Raw genomic sequence first — 20,313 nt, forward strand, 5'->3', positions numbered from 1 at the left:
TTTTTAAACATTTTTTTAAAAATTTATTTATTTATTTTTAAATTTATTTTTGGCTGTGTTGGGTCTTTGTTTCTGTGCGAGGGCTTTCTCTAGTTGCGGCAAGCAGGGGCCACTCTTCATCGCGGTGCGCGGGCCTCTCACTATCGTGGCCTCTCTTGTTGCGGAGCACAAGCTCCAGACGCACAGGCTCAGTAATTGTGGCTCACAGGCCTAGTCGCTCCGCGGCATGTGGGATCTTCCCAGACCAGGGCTCGAACCCGTGTCCCCTGCATTGGCAGGCAGATTCTCAACCACTGCGCCACCAGGGAAGCCCCAACAACACTTCTTAAATCCTTCTTTTTTCTCCCACTCATTGCCCTTGCACAAAGAAGCTCACAAATTTCCTGCTTAGAATTCCTTTTTAAAAAGTGCTTCTGTCGGGCTGAATGTGTAGGATTCTAGTTCTTGTCCCCTCTCCTTTCCTCCCATCACAAAAGCTCCAAAGTAGTAGTAGCAACAGAGTCAAAATTCTCTTTGTGAGGCAGGCAGGAAAAGGGAACAGCTGGGAAGCTTAGCTCATAAGAGTTTGGGTGCTGTTCCCCCAGCAATCAATCCAAATCAGAGAACTAAGGAATGAATGGTGAAAAATCAAATTTCTTTTTCATAGCATTAATCTAAAAATATAAGTGTGGGCACCACAAAACATGCCTAGCGGTCTGTCCTCCTTAGGGCATGGAATTGCCACACTGGTCCAACATGGTCCATCTGGTTACAAATTCAGCTGCAAAAGCAATGCCCCAGGAAGGCCTGCTCACCTCCCAGATGACACGGAGCTAAGAGTCATGGCATCTGAAAAACCACGAAGGGCTCTGCCATTAACAAATGTGTCCAAACCCTTTCTGAATGTTTACATTACTCTTCTGGTTCGAAATTTTTAAATTCCATAAACCAGCATCTGTGAATTTATCTGAAATCTATACATACGTCCCTTGTTTAACCAAAAACAAAACCACAACACAAACACAGGCAAAAGCAAGAGTCAATGAAGCAGAAACTTCTGTTACGGCCCAACTTTTGCACAGCTGTACGTAAGCATAATTTTGGTTCAGGGCCAACACTAACAAGAAGCAAAGCTGAGGCACGCTACAGAATGACAGCTGAGGCTCATGTTGTGTTTCTGGAGGTGGAAAGGAGAAATGAGAAACTAGCTCTCAGCTCCTGTGCATTTTAGGACCTCAGGTCTAGAGGTGTCAGAGGCCCCTGAGCTGGAACAGTGAAGGATCCCCTCCCTGCAATTCTAGATGTGGGGATGATCTGCCTGACAAATGCCCAGGATTCAAGTTCAGGCACCACCATTCTCTAGCTCTATTCTTGCACAAGGCAGTAAACCTCTCTGAACCCCATTTTCCTCTACTGTAAAATGGGGGTTATCACCACCTCTGCCTGGAGTACCTTAGATACTGTTCCAAACAAAATTCTATAGCACCAAATACAAAATGTGATTATTCTTCATCCCATCTCTAAGAATACTGGGGAGCGCCATTTATTGCTTCACCATGAATAATAAGCTAAGGGGAAAAAATCAGATAATGCCACATTACACTAATAATCTTAAATCAACTGAGAGAAGTTTTATGGGAAAAATTTAAGTTGATTTTCCATTACCATCCATGGGACTTGATGGTGCATCCTTCCTTGTCACTAGCTGCTATGCACACGGGACAGACAAATAATTTAATCCAAATAATTAGAAAGGGTAGGTCTCCTATGGCGGGGGGGGGGGCAGCGGGGAGAGAAGAACCTCCAGTGGCAGGGAGATTGTTACTGATCCACCCCTGGGACTCCTATCCCTAAGCTCAGGTGGCCAGGAGTTGACTGCTTAAGATATAAAAATGTTTTTCAATCTGATTAAAAAATGGGCAGAGGACCTGAATAGAAATTTTTCCTAAGAAGATATACAGATGGCCAATAGGCGCATGAAAAGGTGTTCAACATCACTAATATCAGGGAATTGCAAATTAACACCACAATGAGATATGACCTCACACCTCTTAGAATGGGTATTATCAAAAAGACAAGAAACAAATGTTGGTGAGGATGTGGAGAAAAGGGAACCCTTGGGCACTGTTGGTGGAAATGTAAATCAGTGCAGCCACTATGGAAAACAGTATGGAGGCTTCTCAAAAAATTAAAAAATAGAACTACCATATGATCCAGCAATCCCAATTCTGGATATATATCCAAAGGAGATGAAATCACTATCTAGAAGAGATATCTCCACTCCCATGTTCATTATAGTGTTATTCACAATAGGCAAGATACATAAAAAACTAAATGTCCATCTACAGATGAATGCACAAAGAAGATGAGGTATGTATGTATACACACACACAAACACACACACACACACACACAATGGAATATTATTCAGCCATAAAAAAAAAGAAGGAAATCCTGCCATGTGTGACACCATGGATAAACCTTAGGGCATTACACTAAATGAAATAAATCAGAGAAAGACAAATACTGAACGATCTCACTTACATGTGCAATCTTAAAAAGCCAAAGTCATAGAAACAGAGAATAGAAAGGTGGTTGCCAGGGGCTGAGACATGGGAGAAATGAGGAGAAGGGTACAAACTTCCAGTTATAAGATGAATAAGTTCTGGGGATGTAATGTACAGCATGGTGACTCTAGTTAACAGCACTGTATTATATACTTGAAAGTTGCTAGGAGAATAAATCTTAAACGTTCTCACCATACAAAAACATGGTAGTTATGAGAGGTGATGGATGTGTTAACTACCCCTATTGCGGTGATCATTTTGCAGTATATATGTGTGACATCACACTGTGCACCTTAAACGTACACAATGTTATATGTCAATTATATCTCAGTAAAGCTGAGGAAAAAAAAAGAAGCAGCAAAATGTTTCTACTGGTTTTTTTTTTTCCTGAAAATTCAACTACCTAGAAGAGCAGTGAATACTGTTATCCTTCTACATAACACAGTGAAGAAAATGACCAAGTTCATGTTGGCAAGCAGGAAAGACACAGACTTCACCCCTCAGCTTTGACCTCTGGGCCCTGTCAGTCAGTCACGCCTGATTCCTCAGATAGTGTCTAGAGCCTCGTGCCACCACTGTCTACCGTACTGTGGGCTGGCTGGAAAGCCAGGCAGAGTAACCGGCCATCGTCAGGGTCTGGGGGTGGCTGAGAGAAAGAACACAGTCACGAGACTCAGCAACCCCGAGAGCATGGCTTTAGGTAAGCCACTCAATTTCTCCAGGTCACAACCCAAGGCTCCTTTCAGCTCTAACCTTACCAATAAACACAAGAGAAAATCAGAATCACTGGAAACTGAAGACTATCACTAATTTCCCCAGCCATGCCGCTTTCCCCTTCCTCTGGGATTCTGAAGGTTAACAGAATGCAGAGACAAAAAAATATAGGAAGTGTCCAGACAGCAATGTGCACTATGACTGAAATGGCAGGAGAAGATGAGGTCTATTGAGCCAATGAGCAAATCATATGTAACCATTAAAAAAGCCAGAGTCGCACAGCGGAATCTGGGATAACTTCTTGTCTTTTTTTCAATCATCCTTCTTCCTGTTACACTGCCTTATCAGACAAATCAGGTTGCAAAAGTTTCAAGGCTTTGCAGGGAGAGGTCTGAGCTACAAGACCCATCACTGCCAGGGCCCTGCAGCCCCACTGGTGTGGCGACAGGCCTCGCCCCTGCCTCACCCACAACTGTGCTCCCAGGGATGGGTAGACAGACGCAGCCTTCAGAGGCGGGCGATTCCAGAGGCAAACAGTAGGCTTCTGACTTTCCCAACAACTCCAAGGAACCCCTTCCTTAGGGTCCCAAGCTCCTGAAAAGTTTATGAAATGAATATATAAAAGCCAGGGCTGGACAAGAGCAAAGGCAGCTCACTCAGTAAAGGAGTTTGAGTCCATCCAGAAAGGAACTAGGGACAGAAAAGGCAAGATTTCATAGCAAAACTGGAATTTCTGCCAAACATCTGGACTGCTATATGCAAGTCCTGTGTTAGGCAGGATTCGAAGGATGGGGGAGGTAGGGAGCAGGGAAAGGTGGAAGAAGGAAAAACAACACCTCTGCTGTCAAGAATCCTAGTGGGGGGGGAGGGATAAATTAGGAGGTTGGGATTAACATATACGCACTACTATATATAAAACAGATAACCAACAAGGACCTACTGTATAGCACAGGGAACTCTACTCAATATTTTGTAATAACCTATAAGGGAAAAGAATCTGCAAAAGAATATATATATGTATATTCTGTATACCTGTAACTAACCACATTGTAAATCAACTATACTTCAATAAAATTTTTTTTAAAAAGGAAAAAAAATAAATTCTTCAAGCTCAAGGCTTAAGATATATATACTTTACTACATGTAAATGTTATGCTTTAATAAAAAATTAAAACACTAAGAAAGAAACAAACACCAAAAAAAAAAAGAATTCTATTGGGATTCTTGTTTTCACGAAAAAAAAATTGTTAAAGGAGACCAAAAAACCCCTTAATTTCCTTTGCTTCTAAGAAATAAATTTAGGGTAGGAAGGAGACTGACTTTTCTTTATATTTCAATTGTACTATTCTGACCACGTGTATGCAATGCATTTCGTATTGTAAAAATCTATAGTGCAGGGGAATTCCCTGGCAGTCCAGTGGTCAGGACTCTGCACTTTCACTGCCGAGGAACTAATAAGATCCCGCAAGCCGTGCGGCATGGCCAAAAAAAAAAGCTTACTGGAAAAAAAAAATCTATAGTGCAATTGGAGAAAATATGACTAAAATATTGAAAATGCAAGTATAAGACAAATTATACTCAAAAGTACAAGATCACAAATTGTGGATCTAAATACTGAGGGAATAAATATAGCTGCTGGAATTACAATACTACTGATCGCTAGATATATGGACAACTTACTGTGTGCCAGGCACTGCTAAGAGCTGCACCTAGAGGATTTTATTTAATCCTTACTTCTACCCTGTAAAATGAGAGAGGTGGGATTATAATTATTCCCATTTTACTTTTACAGAAACTAAGAAAGTACATCCTTTTCTGAAGGTCCCAGCTAGCAACAGAGCCAGGACTCAAACCCAATGTCACCCAGAGCTCACATGGGTTCGTCTCCAGCGGAAAAGGGGGTTTACAACTCAAGTGTGGGCTCTAAAGGAGGAGAGTTTTGGCATTGTTTGGAGCTCTGGGGGGACACTGGGAGGCAAGGGGGTTCATGCATGGGAAAAGGCACAGGGCTGGAATCTGTGATGATCAAAACTACAAACATTTCTTGAGAAGCTTTTAAGGGCTGGGCACACCCAGATTTGGAAATAAAGCTGCAATACAGAGAAACAAAAGAGACAATCACACTCCATTCTCCTTCCAAAAAAAGACAATAATACTCAAAATAAAATCTCTGAATATTCCAGAGTCTTAAAAGAGACTGTGCCACAAGAATGCTAAGTTGATTTGGGGAACCCAGGAGGGGGATATGAGAAAGGGCGTTCTCTTTGACCCTGGCAGCAGACAAGGGAGCGACAGAAATATATTGCCTTCCTCCTGGGGCAAAAGCATTTTAATTATCAGCTGAGAGGCCAGCAGAGCCATAAAACTGGCCAGCTGTCCCACGCAATCAGGCCAAAGGCCATAACAGGACGAGACAGCATTTCTCAGGGGGCCGAGCACTGCGAGTTAAGGCTGGGTCCAGAGAGAGCAAGAGGCACAGGCCTTCCCCACAAGAGGCCCACGCACAGCAGGAACGAGCTGCAGGGGATCGATGCCTTTCTGTGGCTTCCGATGAAACAAACCTGCCCATCCATAAAACTACCCCTGGCTGACTCAGGAGAAGGCTGCTCAGGGCTGCCTAAAATCCCCATACTACTTTAAAAAGGGAAACCCAACTATACCCTGTGGACACCTAAAATAACAAGGGATAGAAAGAGGGGGGGAAAGGGGCGGCCCCTTCACTGAACGTGGTTCCTCGGTGATACCTGCTAGACATCATTTCATGCCATCTTAAAACAGCGCTGCTCTCTTCTGTCTTCTCCACATTTTACAGATGAGAATCTTGGTGCTCCAAGAGGCGTGCCCCACATCGGGGACTCAAGAAGTAGTTTAAATCCCAGTCTCTGACTCCCAAGCCGGTGTTCCTTCCATCAGACCACAGTGGCTCCCGATGCCAAGCTTAAGGGGTAAATGCTTCCTTCTCAAATCAAAACCTCCAAGTTTCCCACAGAGAGCAAAAATCCCAGGGAAGTTAGAAGAGAAGGGGACGCGTGATCCACAGGTTTAATGCCTCGTTTCTGTGTCTCACGGCCATGTCTAGTGCACTGCTCAGGCACAGCCTCCCGCTATTCTGTGGGTGAGTGGGCACAGAGCCACACGATTAAAACCGTCTGAAAAAGCCTTACGTTGATTCAGAGAACTGAGTGGGAAAGCAGCAGCAGGGCTCTGAGACACCAGGATGCCCCTCACTTAGCTCCAAGGACAGAAGTGGCATTTGACTAACTGCGCTCTGCTTCCAGGATGAAGGCTGCCCTCGGTGTATTGTGAGTCCCCGTCATGATTCATGTGACCGGAGCATCTTGTCTCGGCAAGCCCATCTGTCACGCCCCGGGGAGCAAAGGCGGAAGGGAGCACCTGTGGGCTCCTGTCAGCTGTTTCCCCGCTGAACCGCTTGGCGAACACTCCCCATCAGAAGCTTTGGCCCCCGCAGTGAAGCCAGGAAGCGGGGAGCCTGGGTGCACTGTAGCCTGACACACAGATTCAGACAGACCGTATGGTCATCACCCACTCCCAAACACACACATTCACACTTCAGGTCACGTGATGTCAGTCCTGGGAGGAAAGGACTTCAGGGACCATCTCATCCAAACCTCTCATTTCACAGATGAGGAATCTGAGGCCCAGAGAGATCACCAGATGTGCCTGGGAGCACCCAGCCGGTGCCCTGCCCCCATCCTCTTCTTACCAGATGCCCAATTAAAAAGTTCTCCTTTCTTCATAACCTTCTCTGAGTCTTAGATTAATAAAAACTGTAACTCTCTTCCCTCAAAATGAGCACATCTGTACACATTTTGTACAGATCCTTGCTTAATAAGAGGAATACGTGTGGTTCAACAGGAAGCCGATGGGGGTCCTGACAGGGACTCCAAGGTAAAGAGATGGGTGATTTGGGGAAGAAGTTACATTCTTCTCTTGCCTCAACCAGACCGCTGTCACCACTCTGTGTCCCAGTTTCCCCATCCATAAGTGACCCTGAGCTACCTCACGGGAATGAGGGAAAGCACCAAGTCAGGAATGGAAAATTTTCCAAGAGCCGTGGACGAAAGGAGACACAGGCAGCCTCTTGCCTCCTTTGAGATCCCGAAGCACAAATCTTGACCCTGAGCGATGACAGTGCCAAAGGCCACCTGCGAAAAGGGGAGATCGCTACTTAGCTGTTACCAAATTTGTTTGGGGAGGATTGTGGGGAAGGGAAGACATAATAATTTACCTGACTTTCTTTTTTTTTTAAACTTTGGGTTTATTTATTTATTTATTTATTTATTTATTTATTTATTTATGGCTGTGTTGGGTCTTCGTTTCTGTGTGAGGGCTTTCTCTAGTTGCGGCAAGTGGGGGCCACTCTTCATCGCGGTGCGCGGGCCTCTCCTTATCGCGGCCTCTCTTGTTGCGGAGCACAGGCTCCAGACGCGCAGGCTCAGTAGTTGTGGCTCACGGGCCTAGTTGCTCCGCGGCATGTGGGATTCTCCCAGACCAGGGCTCGAACCCGTGTCCCCTGCATTGGCAGGCAGACTCTCAACCACTGCACCACCAGGGAAGCCCTACCTGACTTTCAATCGTGGCTCAAATCAGAGGAAACAGAGGTAACGGGGAAGAGACTAAAGAATCATGTGGACATCAGAGCCCGTACACCTTGCAAAGCCCTTCTTGCCCTGAACCCAACCCCTCACTGTGGCTGTTTTTCCCAGGCTCAAGGCTCAATCCCAGTCCAGAAATACCTCCAAGATCCTTCACACAACACAATCCTCTGCTCCAACTCCAACACAGGCTTTCTAGGTGTCTAAATGCTGCGCAGGGTCCCAAGCTTCTCCCTGCCCCTGAGTAAGCTGCAGAGAAGTCCCCAGAGTCACCAGAGGAAGGAGAGGTAGGCAGCTTCCCCGAGCAAGCTGGGGAGAATGAGGGCAAATGTTCCATGAAGAGGGCAGTTCCCCTCATGAATCCTTAGAAGGGGCCCCTCAGCCCCACAAACTGTGGGAAAGGGCTGAGGCAAGAGAATCCAGGGGGATTGTCCAGGGCACCATCGCCTCCTGGAGAGCCACGCTCGCACTGGGCATTTGCGTGCTGGTTTTATGGCCTTCTCCGTGACCCCCACGGGCAACTCCTCGAGGGCAGGGACCGTGTCTGGTTTTGCCTCCTGTTATAGTCTCAACACCAAGCGCTCAAAATGACACACAAATGAGAACCATCTCGGCACAGGAGACAGCCACGGCCAAGCGAAAGGGGGAAAGCAAGGCTCCCAGGCAAAGTTAAAGAAGTGAGAGGTGCAATGAAGCCTGCAGGTCAGACCTCCTGGCCTCGCCAGCTTCTCCTGCTGAGTCACCTGACTGGTTATTTGCCTCACTTCAGCTTTATTCACTTATGTATTTATTTTGACGTGCAGAACGTGTCTCTGTACTCACGGAAAATGCTACCCATCAACTGAACACAATACTTTGGGACATGCCTGGTGCCTGCTGGCTAACCTTAGGTATAGCCTCCTGTAACCAAAGGAGAAATCTAATTCATTGAGTGAGGGCTTGTACACTTTTGCCAGGAAAAACTCTCAAAACATGTCTGACATCCTCCAACTCTCTGTGCAAGGGAACTTGTAGCAAAGAACCACGAAGAACAAAAATGGGGAGAATACTAGGGAGAAAGACTTGGCAGTACCTGAGCCAGGTACTGTTGGAAGTATCTCATTTGGGGATGCGTTCATGAGGCACAGAAAAAGTCATTTATGCACCTCTCGAAAGGAACTGGGAATTGGGTGCTCTGGCTGATACTTTGCTGCCTGCTAGATCTACCCCGGGAATGTCGTATAGTTTATCTCATTCTCCTATAGGAAAATAACGGCTACTCCTCATTCTTGTCTAGGGAAGTCCTTTCTGCCATATGGCTCCTCGCCAGGATGCCTGTGCCTTAGCGGCTGCATCCCTCAGGCAGGAATGGGTTCCACCTCAGTGGACAGGAGAGAGGACACTAGGGCGTGGATTCAGTGGGTCACAGAGCTCCACAAGCCTCACAGCAGGCAAACCCTCAGCCTGGAGAAATTCTGCCCAGGAAACGCAGTCAGGGGCTGTGGCCAGTATCCGGTCAGGGGGCACTCCAGGGCTCAGAACGTGAGAGCCAGCCTGACGCCAAGGGCGAGATGGACGCTCTGTCCTCCTCACACTTTAAGAAAGCAGGTCTTCCGCTTCCTTACCTTGGGAACTTTGACAGAATGCTGGAGAAAGGCACAAAGCACATGCGAGCACAGAACTGGGTGGCAGGGGGGTGCTCCCAGGCATCCAGTTGCAAGAGGATCAGCCCATTGAACAATTCAACAAAACTGGAACGGACGTGGTGAGGAGCACCGCAGGGAATTCACAGCTGGGAACAAAAGGAGAGCTGAGGTTGGAGGGGACAGACAGGCAGTGGACCCAGGTGACGGGGGGAGTGGCCTGCTCCTGCAGCACCGGGCAGCCTGCACCTGGCCACAGGGGAGACATCGGCCAGCGAGAGTTATTCAGGCCTGGCATCCAGGAAGGGTGTGGGGAAAGAAGAGGGCAGGGGCGTTAGAGGTTGGAAACGAATGCCCTGTAAAAAATGCCACACTTGACACCTGAAACAGGTTGACATTAGGAAGGATCAAGGGCCTGGAGATTATGAGGATGAAGAGCAACTTTCATGCGAGTGAGGCACGAGGGATGTCCTCCAACAAGACAAGGGGAATCTTTACCCTTCGAGATCCTGCAAGTAGACCAATTCAAGTGATACTTTCTTCACTCGTTTATTCATTCATTCATTCATGTGCCTGGAAGCTAAAGACACAAAATCCATTTGGAGATGTAGCGGATGCTCCTGACAGCAGAGCCAACAAACAGAGGAGGCCAGGGCATGCAACAGGGCAGCGGGCTGCAGGCCAGCACAGTGTTTCGATCTGTCCTTCAATGGCCTGTGCTGGGCAGAGCCTGCACTCACTTCACCATCATGCCCACCAAGCCCTACAGCGTTACACCAGCTGCTTCCCAGACTATGGGCCCTGAATGGAAGGCATCTGAGCTTGCAACCACTGGACTAGTGGCTCTGGTCCCTTGTCCCCCTAGTATTCTTCTACATACTATCAGGTCATCTAGATTTAGCACCAAATGACTACTTAGCATTGACTCCAGTAACAGGCCAGTGGGAAGGAGAAGTGGCCAGGTTTGAGTTGAGCACAGGAAAGTGAGTAGGGTTTGGATAGGCAGAGAGATGAGGCGAGGGTACTCCTGAAAGCAAGGTTATTCCCATAGCAACAGTAAGTGTGATGAGGGCCCAGTGGTTGGGAAGTAGTACACAGTATATTCCAGGGGAAGGAGGAAACCGGCTTGGCTTAAGGGAAAAATGCCTTCAGAGGAAGAAGAGGGCGATGAGGCAGCAAAGACCCATGAGAAGTTTACGTTGACATTTGAAAAGAGGAAGGCAGGGATGGCTAGCCCCAAACCAAATACAGTTCACCGCTCACCTCTGCTCTTTCGGCTGTGAAATTAAGAATGAGTTCATCACACGTCAATGAAATGTGGATGCTCCCTGTGTGCAGGGGAATATTATTCCTAATTATATAAAACTAAAGCACTACAGGGTCACACAAAATAAACAGGGGGGCAGTGAAACACCCTAGCTGCCCCACTGCAGAGTGCCGGCAGCAGTGCAGCCATGAGGAGTCAGACCTGGGCCCAACATCTGGTCTTAGGACTGGCAGTGAGAGCCTAGAGAACTGGCTGCCCACTCTGAGCCTCCACTTCCTCATTTGTAAAGTAAAGACATTCACAGTCTTTCCTCTGCAGGGCTGCTGTGAGAATCAGATGAGAAGCCACATAAAATGCTTCAGACAGTGCCTGACCTAAAGAGAGCACTCAATAAGCATTAGTTGCTTGTTGTTGTTATTATTATATAGGGGTTTGGTGGTTGTTATTATTATTACTATTAATACTATTATTATTATTTAGGGCTTTAGTGATGATGATGATGATGATGATGATGATTATATAGGGGTTTGGTTTAGTTAATATACTGTATCTAAATAGTGGAATAATGTAAAACCTTTAAATATCTTGTGGTAGAAGACCATTTATTTAATAAGAAATTTATTCAATAAGACCATTTATTTAATAAGAAAGTGGTCACAATACACCAAGCAGTCGGGGGGCAGTGGGGAGGGGAGAAAGCATACTACAAGCAATGGACTTATTAGGGTCTCCTGTGTAAGATTTAGGGGTGAAAACAAATATGCATAAATGCCAAAAAAATGGAAAAACATACATTGTGTTTAGCTCTATGTTCTTCTGTGCTTTCTAAGGGGAGGAAAGAAGTTATTTAATAATAAAATAAAAGTAATAACACTACCTTCACTTGGACTAAGGCTTTTCATTTTCCAAAGTTTTCTCACATCTCATTTTTATACTAATTTTATTTTTAATGGCCCCTATTAAACTGCTATTCTGCCAAATGCCCTTAAACCAAAATCCTGAAATCCACTTATCTACCCCCAAAAGGACAACCTTTCCACTAAAAGACCATCCTTCACTAACACCTTTGCTAACAATCAAGTAGCTGGTTTTCCCCAATGTGAGGAGCAGAGACACATAAATCCACTTTTATAGCCAGGGCTTTAGTGAGTAGTTTCATGAAGAGATGTTTAAGTTAATGATGCACTGTAATAAAGTAGTAGAAACCATCAGTTAAATCAGGGGTCTGAGCCACACGTCCCAGGGCCTGGCTAACCCTGCTCGTTTGGCTCTAAGATGCTAAGTATCTAGGATAACACATCCTCCCAATGCATGTCCCCAGATTCCGTGAAGACTGCCAGCTGCTTCCCCACCAGCCATGTTCTCTCTCTTCCTTGGTAACAGACCCTGATTATTAGCTAGGCTCCACGTCCCCCAGAATAAAATCCTCCATCTCCCAGCGGCCCCTGCGCTAGCCATGGCTGTGGGACTCCATTCTGGCCACTGAATACATGCAGATGTGTTGTGCTGGACTTCTGGGAAGTTAATGGGAGTCGACTCAGCCACAGGGGCAGCTTTTTCTGTGCTTCTGCCTTTTCCTGCTCCTTCAGGCTTGTGACTTGGACCAAATACCTGGCATTTCACCAGCCATCTTGGATCATACGACAGCCCCAAGATGCAAGCCATGTACTGGGATGATGGAGTGAAAAACAGGAGCCTGGGTCCCTGGTGACATGTGGAGATGCTCTAAAACCCCATCCCGGCCTTCTTTTCAAAGACAAATGAATGGATACCTGTTTTAGCCACTGTTATTTTGCTTTGCTTTTTTTAGGTTATGTGCGTCAAACCTGAACTTACTACAGATGATATATGAACGTAGGATATTATATGCTATACACATCTGGCAAACAGCACATGACTTTTTTAAGTGGGTCATCAGGATAATGAAACATTTTAATAAATCACTTTTTTACTGAACCTTTTGTAACAGCTAGCTGTTTATCACCAACTACTTTCTTTTTCAACAAAGACAGCCCCCCTATATACTTACTCTTTTCTCTAGTGGTTCAAAGTCAACTAACACATATAATTCATAGAATTCTGCCCTCACATGACTGTGATCAAAATCCAACTCTCTGGAGCCCCTAATAAAAACCAAGAGAACCTGGCCAGTATCCCCAGGTCTGCAAAACACAAAGAAGTTATGACACTCAAACTGGAGGCAAACAAGCGGCATAACATTTCTAAAATGATTTTCAAGTCATGCACACACAGCAATGGAGTAAGAGCAATGGTGTTGTCAGGGCTCATATTGGATAAATTCAATCCCAGGCAAACACCCGCCCACAGACAAATGTCAAGGAGCCACCCCCACTCACACGTGAGATTTATAGCAGGCATCAGCATCAGCACCACCCATGCAGCCCAGGGCGCTATGGACATTTCAGGGCCTCAACTGTCTTGATGAGGTCCTTTAAAATACTGCCCTATGTGTAAGTCCAACTCCTGCCACCATACACTGTACCTGAAGGTCCCCCTCAGCAATCCTAAAACCCACGTAAGGACAAAGAAGGACCAGGGCTTTGTCTCCAGTGTGACAGAATGACATTCAGGTCCCTTGCTGTCTCCTGCAAACAGCATAACCTTGGCACGTTAGCTTTTCCTTCACAAGAGCCTAGACTTCCAAACACAAGTCACAAAAGGTAAAACCTTGTACTTACATCTTGAAATTACACCCAGATTTAAAACTTCGCAGAGGAAATTATTAACTTTTACAATCAACCTAGCCCAAGTTTTTAAATGGGCTCAATTACATAAGCTTAGTGCACTTAGCCTAGTTCTCCCAGCATGATAAGGATGTCAGAAAACATTTTAAAATTCAGTTTCTATATCACATTTTCTACCAACACATCTGCTTATTCTTACACCATCATCCAAAGCAATCTCTAGGTAGAAATTATTTTGAAAAGGAGGTCACCGGGCTTCCCTGGTGGCGCAGTGGTTGAGAATCTGCCTGCCAATGCAGGGGACACAGGTTCGAGCCCTGGTCTGGGAACATCCCACATGCCGCGGAGCAACTAGGCCCGTGAGCCACAACTACTGAGTCTGCGCATCTGGAGCCTGTGCTCCGCAACAAGAGACGCCACGATAGCGAGAGGCCCGCGCACCGCGATGAAGAGTGGCCCCCACTCGCCGCAACTAGAGAAAGCCCTAGCACAGAAACTAAGACCCAACATAGCAATCAATCAATCAATCTTTAAAAAAAAAAAAAAAAAAAAGGGGGTGACTAAAAGTTTTAACTTATTTAATACATTTATAGAACAGAATTTTGCAGGAGGGATGAGAATAATCATACAGTAAAGAGAGAGAATATGGCAGAAGGAAAAGAGAAACCAGATTTTATTTTATGCAACTTAAATCCTTCACATGCGTTATATCTAAAATACATATCTAATGCTCCATACTCTCACAAGGATGAATTTTGCTTTTATTAAGGGGGAAGATGGTGCAGGCAGAAGAGGTAAGGGTAATAAATGCTATTTTAAAGTAAACCAGAAAGTATATTTGTGTATATATAGGCCATATAGGCTTTTTATTTTTATTTTATTTATTTTATTTTATTTTCTGGCCACACCACAAGGCACGTGGTACCTTAGTTCCCTGACCAGGGCTCGAACCCGTGCCCCCTGCAGTGGAAGGAAGCATGGAGTCCTAACAACTAGACCGCCAGGGAAGTCCCCACATATGCTTTTTAAATGTCTGGAAAAATATGCCAAATGTAATGCCTATACTATTGGGAGGAAAACATTACGGGTGATCTTTCTCTTCTTTTTGTTTATCTACACTTTCTAATTTCTGTACAACAAAAACACTTAATACCTATGTAATTTAAAACGTATTTTTTAAAGTTAACAGATTCACAATAGCATCAACAGAAAAATAAGCCACATCTGGAACAGCTCAGGGCAGAACAAAGCCTGAAGGATTTCTGGGCTCAAAGCTGAAGGATGCAGACAGTGAAGTTCCTGGGGCCCCAAAGTCCTAACGCTCTCCTCTCTGGACAGGATGCTCAACGTGATTTTAAGCATATGCCATTTAGCAAACTGTATCCTCTCTACCATGCAGTTTAGGCAAGGGAAAGTCTAAATTACCACACAAAAGAAGCATACTCCCAGCGCCTGCTGATTCAGCCAAGGAAAAAGACTGAAGTTTCTACCAACTCACCATTTAATTATGTGTAACACTTGCTTTACAATCCAGTTTATGGGTCCTAGATGTTTAATAAAGTTACTTCTCAGTTCCCTGCTATTAAACACTGGGTAGTTATGACAATTAATTAATACCACCCCAAGGCTACCAGGAGGGCTGTAGTTCTACCAGCCAGGTCGTGCTCTCCAAGTTGACATGGCCACCTGAATGGGCCTCACAGCTTGAACAACATGCCTCTTCTTCCTTATACCCCTTCTCTGGTGGGGACCTCAGGTTGGGGAGTTAGGTAGAAATGCAAACAGGTGGTATTGGTTTGCTTTACCTGTTGTTCCACCGAAGAGGAAAACCCCTTTTGTGATCACAGGCACCCCTTCCTCAAGTGGAAAAATAAATCTATATGTTTTGTTTGCACAGTACATCAGAATTACATACTGCCAACCACGCCTGCTAATAAGAGCTCAGAATTATCCCAAACCCCTCCGGTGCCTCATTCTTCTCCTCCTAAACCAATTTTTCCTGGCATTCATCCCACCCCTTACATCTCAAGTCAAGGATGGACTGGTTTCAAGCAAGGTGTTTCACTGCCCACTAAGATTCCTGAGGAATCCACTCCAACCGAAGCCATGGACTGAGTCTGAAAGTGCTTGTAAGCCCTCCAGCCTCATCTCTCCGTACTCACTGTTGCTGGATTTAAGGTCGCGGTGGATGATGGGGACAATTGCCTCATCATGTAAGTAGTTCATCCCTCTGGCAATCTGCACGGCCCAGTTCACCAGGATGTCTGGGGGAATCCTTTTCCCAGATAACACTCTATTCAAAGGCCCTCCGCGAGCAAACTCCATGACCAGGCAGAGGTTGGGTTCCTTCAGACACACCCCCCTAAGGGCAATGATGTTGGGATGCTTCAGCATGGCGAAGAGCTTGGCCTCCTGGCGAACATTCTCTATGGTCTGGCTGATGTCCTCGTCCGGGTCGTGGCGAGCTGCTTTCACGGCGACCTCATCCCCTATCCAGAAAGCACGGTAGACCTTCCCAAAGCCCCCGATGCCAATAATCTCTTCCAGGGTTAGCTCCGCAAAATCAATCTCTAACACTGAGAAAGAAAAGAAAAAAAGAAGCAAGTCAAAAAAATGTGAAAAACACCATTTTATCCCCCATTTACTTGGGTGGGTAAACACAGCAAGTTGTCTGTGCACTTGGATTTTCTGTCTTCTCACTATACACTCCCTAAAGACAGGAAATGTGATTAACTTTTTTTCTGTTACATTATCCTTAGTGACTAGCACAGAGTAGGCATTCAATAAATATTCATGAAATAACTTCCACTTGGGACTTCATGCAGAATCTTGTACCGAGATCAACCATTCTAACTAAAAGGAAAATTGGGGGAGATCATTTTTATGAGACTTATTCACATTTTACTGTGTACATACTAGGTAGTGAGAAGCATAAAATCCAGTGCCACGGCAGACACACAACCAAACCACTTTAGCAGCAGTATGATCCAAAGATGAGGAAAATCACTAATTCCCACCGCGAGACAGGGATTAAGAGGGCGAGTGGGGAAGGGATTCTCAAGGAAGGAAATATTTGAAATGGGCCCTAAAGAATGAGTGGGAGGGATCTCATCAGGCAATGAAGATCAGGGTGGAGAAGGACAATCCAGGTAGAGGGAAGGTCATGAGCAAGAACCGTGGGGCATGGAGTACATTCACAACAGCCAAGACATGGAAACAACCTAAATGTCCATCGACAGGTGAATGGATAAAGAAAATGTGATACATATACACACTACTATATATAAAATAGATAACTAATTAGGACCTACTGTATAGCACAGGGAACTCTTCTCAATACTCTGTAATGACCTACATGGGAAAAGAATCTAAAAAAGAGTGGATATATGTATACGTGTAACTGATTCACTCTGCTGTATAGCAGAAACAAACACAACATTGTAAATCAACTATACTCCAAAAAAATAAAAAAAAAAAATAGCATTTAGTTGAAAAAAAAAAAGATGTGATATATATATACGATGGAATACTACTCAGCCATAAAAAATGAAATAATGCCATTTGCAGCAACATGGATGGACCTAGAGATTATCACCGTAAGTGAAGTAAGTCAGACAGGGAAAGACAAATACCATATGATGTCACTTATATGTGGAATCTAAAATGCGACAGAAATGAACATACCTATGAAACAAAAACACTCACAGATACAGAGAACAGACATGGTTGCCAAGCAGAGGGTGGGGGAGGAAAGGATCGGGAGTTTGGGATTAGCAGATGCAAACTAGTATACATAGGATGGATAAACAACAAGGTCCTACTGTATAGCACAGGGAACTATATTCAATATCCTGTGATAAACCATAATGGAAAAGAATATGAAAAAGAATATATACGTATAACTGAGTCACTGTGTTGTACAGCAGACATTAAACACAACATTGTAAATCAACTATACTTCAATAAAAAGAAAAAAGAGAAAAAAGAACATAGGCCATGAGAGTATATGGCCTATCAGGAACTTCAGGGAGTCCAGGGCAGCTGGATTATAAGCATTAGGGTAGATGAGGCTCAAAGCCTTGCTGGGTTCAGCCAGGTCATGAAGTGTTGTTAAAGCCATTCTGAGGGGCTTAAACTTCACACTGTAAATGGTAGGAGTCATGTATCTTTAAGAAGGAGAGTGTTGTCAGTCTTGTGACTTAGAAAGGAAACCAACTCTGCCAGCCATGTGGAATATCACAGCAAACAGAGGCCACTGCAGTAACCCAGCAGCACAAGCACAAGGGTCTGAACCTCAGCAGCCATGATGACAGGAGGACAAAGTACAGAGGAAATTGGGAGATCTTCAAAACTTGGTTCTACCAAGACCTGGTGACTAAGATGCTCAAGAAAGGAGTCTCCTAGGCAACATCTTACCCCAGCAGTCACCTGGGCCACAGGTCCAGCCCTGAGATGTCCAGTATCACACCCAACCACTCATTCCCCATCCCAAATCCAGAGTTCGAATCTACGGTACTTGATCCTATCTTTAGCTCTGCTTAGAAAGGCTTCCATGGATAGGTAATAATAACCACCAGTGATTATAAATCTTGGGCTAGATGGTGCTGCTATACGAGCAAAGTGCTATCTCATGTTTCTCTCATCAAAACCCTGTTCTCTGTCTTCTCAGTCTCTTTCTTTGTCTTTACCTAGCTGACTCATGGGCATCCCTCAGGTCTCAGCTTAACCATCAATCTAATAGAGGAACTTCTCCTAACCCCCCGACTAAACGAGGTCAGGCCCGAGTCAAACACTTCCATAGCAGTCTCTATTTGGCAAGACTCAACAAGGTTATAATCACTTGTTCAACGCCTATCGTCCTGCTAGACTGCGAGATGCACAAGGGCGGATCCTGTCTGCCTTACTCACCACTGTCCTTATCAATGCCAAATATTCAGCTGGTGACCAATAGACAGGGAAGTAAAATGAGGGAAAAAAATCTATCTCAGTATGAAATAAACCAAACTCAGATCTGGGGGGAAGAAATTGAATTGGACCTCCTGAAACAAATACAGAGAATAGACACACTTTGCTAAAAAACTAAGAACACAAAGATATATTTCTGAACTCTTGGCAAGACCCAAAGAGGAAGTGCCCACCGCTGACTGTTCTCTTCCATTCTCGGCCAGCTCCATGACGCCTTCATTCTCCATTCAGATGCTGGTGGTGCTCAAAACTCTGTTTTTGCTTAGTTATAGCACTTCTATCCTATCTAGGGATAATATTCATTTGTACTTTGTAATGCACCCAGCAGTCTGCACAAAGGAAACTCCTAGGAAATGTTAGTTGGACTGCCTTTAGGTATACAAAAGATTATCACCTCATCTAGCACTCTCTTTGAAGAATAAATGGTGTGGAAGGTCTTGCAGACTAGCAAGCAAGATCCATTCTACAATCCTCCAGCATACCTTTCAGTACTACAGAGGTCAGAAAGCTAAAAAACTACATTTTCCAGACTCCTTGACAGAGTGCTGGTTAGACAGTGAGATGCACAAGATTCAGAAGGCAGAAGTGAGATGGAGACCATCTCCTTGCTGCTTCTCCTGGCAAGCATGGCTGTGGAGAAGTGGCGTTTTTCCTGCAATAGCATGTCAATGTCCAGTTAGCTCTGTGGATGTGGAAAGGAATGTTGCCAGGCCAAGCAGTCACCTCATCGGACAGCAACTACGACAGGGTGTTTGAGAAGTCAACAGCTTCAGTGGCAACTCCTGATTCCGCACCTTCTCAGTTAGAGAAGCAGCAGCTTGCCTGGTGGGCCAGGTCTGCAATGTTCTGGAAGTTGGTCCTCTAGGTCCAGCTGAGAGCCCCTTCTCCCCAACCTTCCAAAAAAATCTATAAGCAACTAACTTCTTGTGCTAAATCATTTTCTGCTTAAAATAGCTTGAGTGTTTCTGGGTCCTAAAATGAATCCTGACTGATTACTAATTCTTGCCTTATCTCATCTATATGAATGAGAAAAATACGCCAATGTCAAAGAGAGATTAGAAACCCTCTTGGAGAAAACTGTAAGTTATCCTAGGAGTCCCCATGGTCACAGACGGAAGAAACACTCGTTCTTTCTGCCAGATTTTTCACTGATGAAAAGATATGTGCCTTTTTAATAAATGTGCATTTACATACCTTATTTCCTCAACAGAATATCTGAATTCTCCTTAAGGGAATTAACTGTTGTATTTTCTCTTGTACCCACCCTCTTCTTTCCTCTGGTCTGAAGCATAGCTGTGAACACACAGGAGGTGTTAGATATTTATTTACACATATGAGGATTTAAAAGATGTGATTCTGAACCAGGGTGCTGAAAGGACAGCTCCTCCAACGGTATTTCACAGAAGATAGAAAACCTCTGTGGGGAAGGCAAAGCAATGATCTCTCTCTGGGTAGAACATAAACTCTCAGGTTCTTGCTATTTCGTCGAGGAAATATTATGACCAGCCTTCAGGAAAAGTATAGAACACAGCTTACAAACAGACAGAAGACAAAACAGTGGGGGATGTGGGGAGGGTCCTTTCTTTTCCTTTCCCTGCTAAGAAGTCCCTTTGGATAGAAACTAGACCTTCACTGCAGCTGCGAGGATGTGGGACTCTCCTCCCTTTCCCTGCCCCAGTCAAGACCTGGTTGTAAGTAAGAATCAGGTCAAGTCTCATACAGCACATTTTTCAGTTTCTGTGGAAGAATATTTCCAGGAATATCAGGAGCAAAACCTTATTTCTTTCAGTCTTGGAGTCAAGATGTTATTCTCTCTCAACTGTATCCTTGGAAACTAAATATACAGGCACATTCTGGTGAGTTTGGGGCAAGTGAATG

The 20,313-nt window shown here is 44.8% G+C and overlaps 1 protein-coding gene across 1 annotated transcript in view; it reads right to left on the reverse strand.

Moving 5' to 3' along the window:
* The window catches only part of MAP3K9 (mitogen-activated protein kinase kinase kinase 9), a 74,602-nt gene that overhangs the window by 50,305 nt on the left and 3,984 nt on the right, over positions 1-20,313 (reverse strand). Inside the window, 1 exon segment of the mRNA XM_061182704.1 lies at positions 15,633-16,046. Within this exon segment, the coding sequence (XP_061038687.1) occupies positions 15,633-16,046 (414 nt within the window).

The sequence above is a fragment of the Eubalaena glacialis genome, chromosome 2 (assembly GCF_028564815.1).
Source record: "Eubalaena glacialis isolate mEubGla1 chromosome 2, mEubGla1.1.hap2.+ XY, whole genome shotgun sequence".
NCBI classification, from domain to species: Eukaryota; Metazoa; Chordata; class Mammalia; order Artiodactyla; family Balaenidae; genus Eubalaena; species Eubalaena glacialis.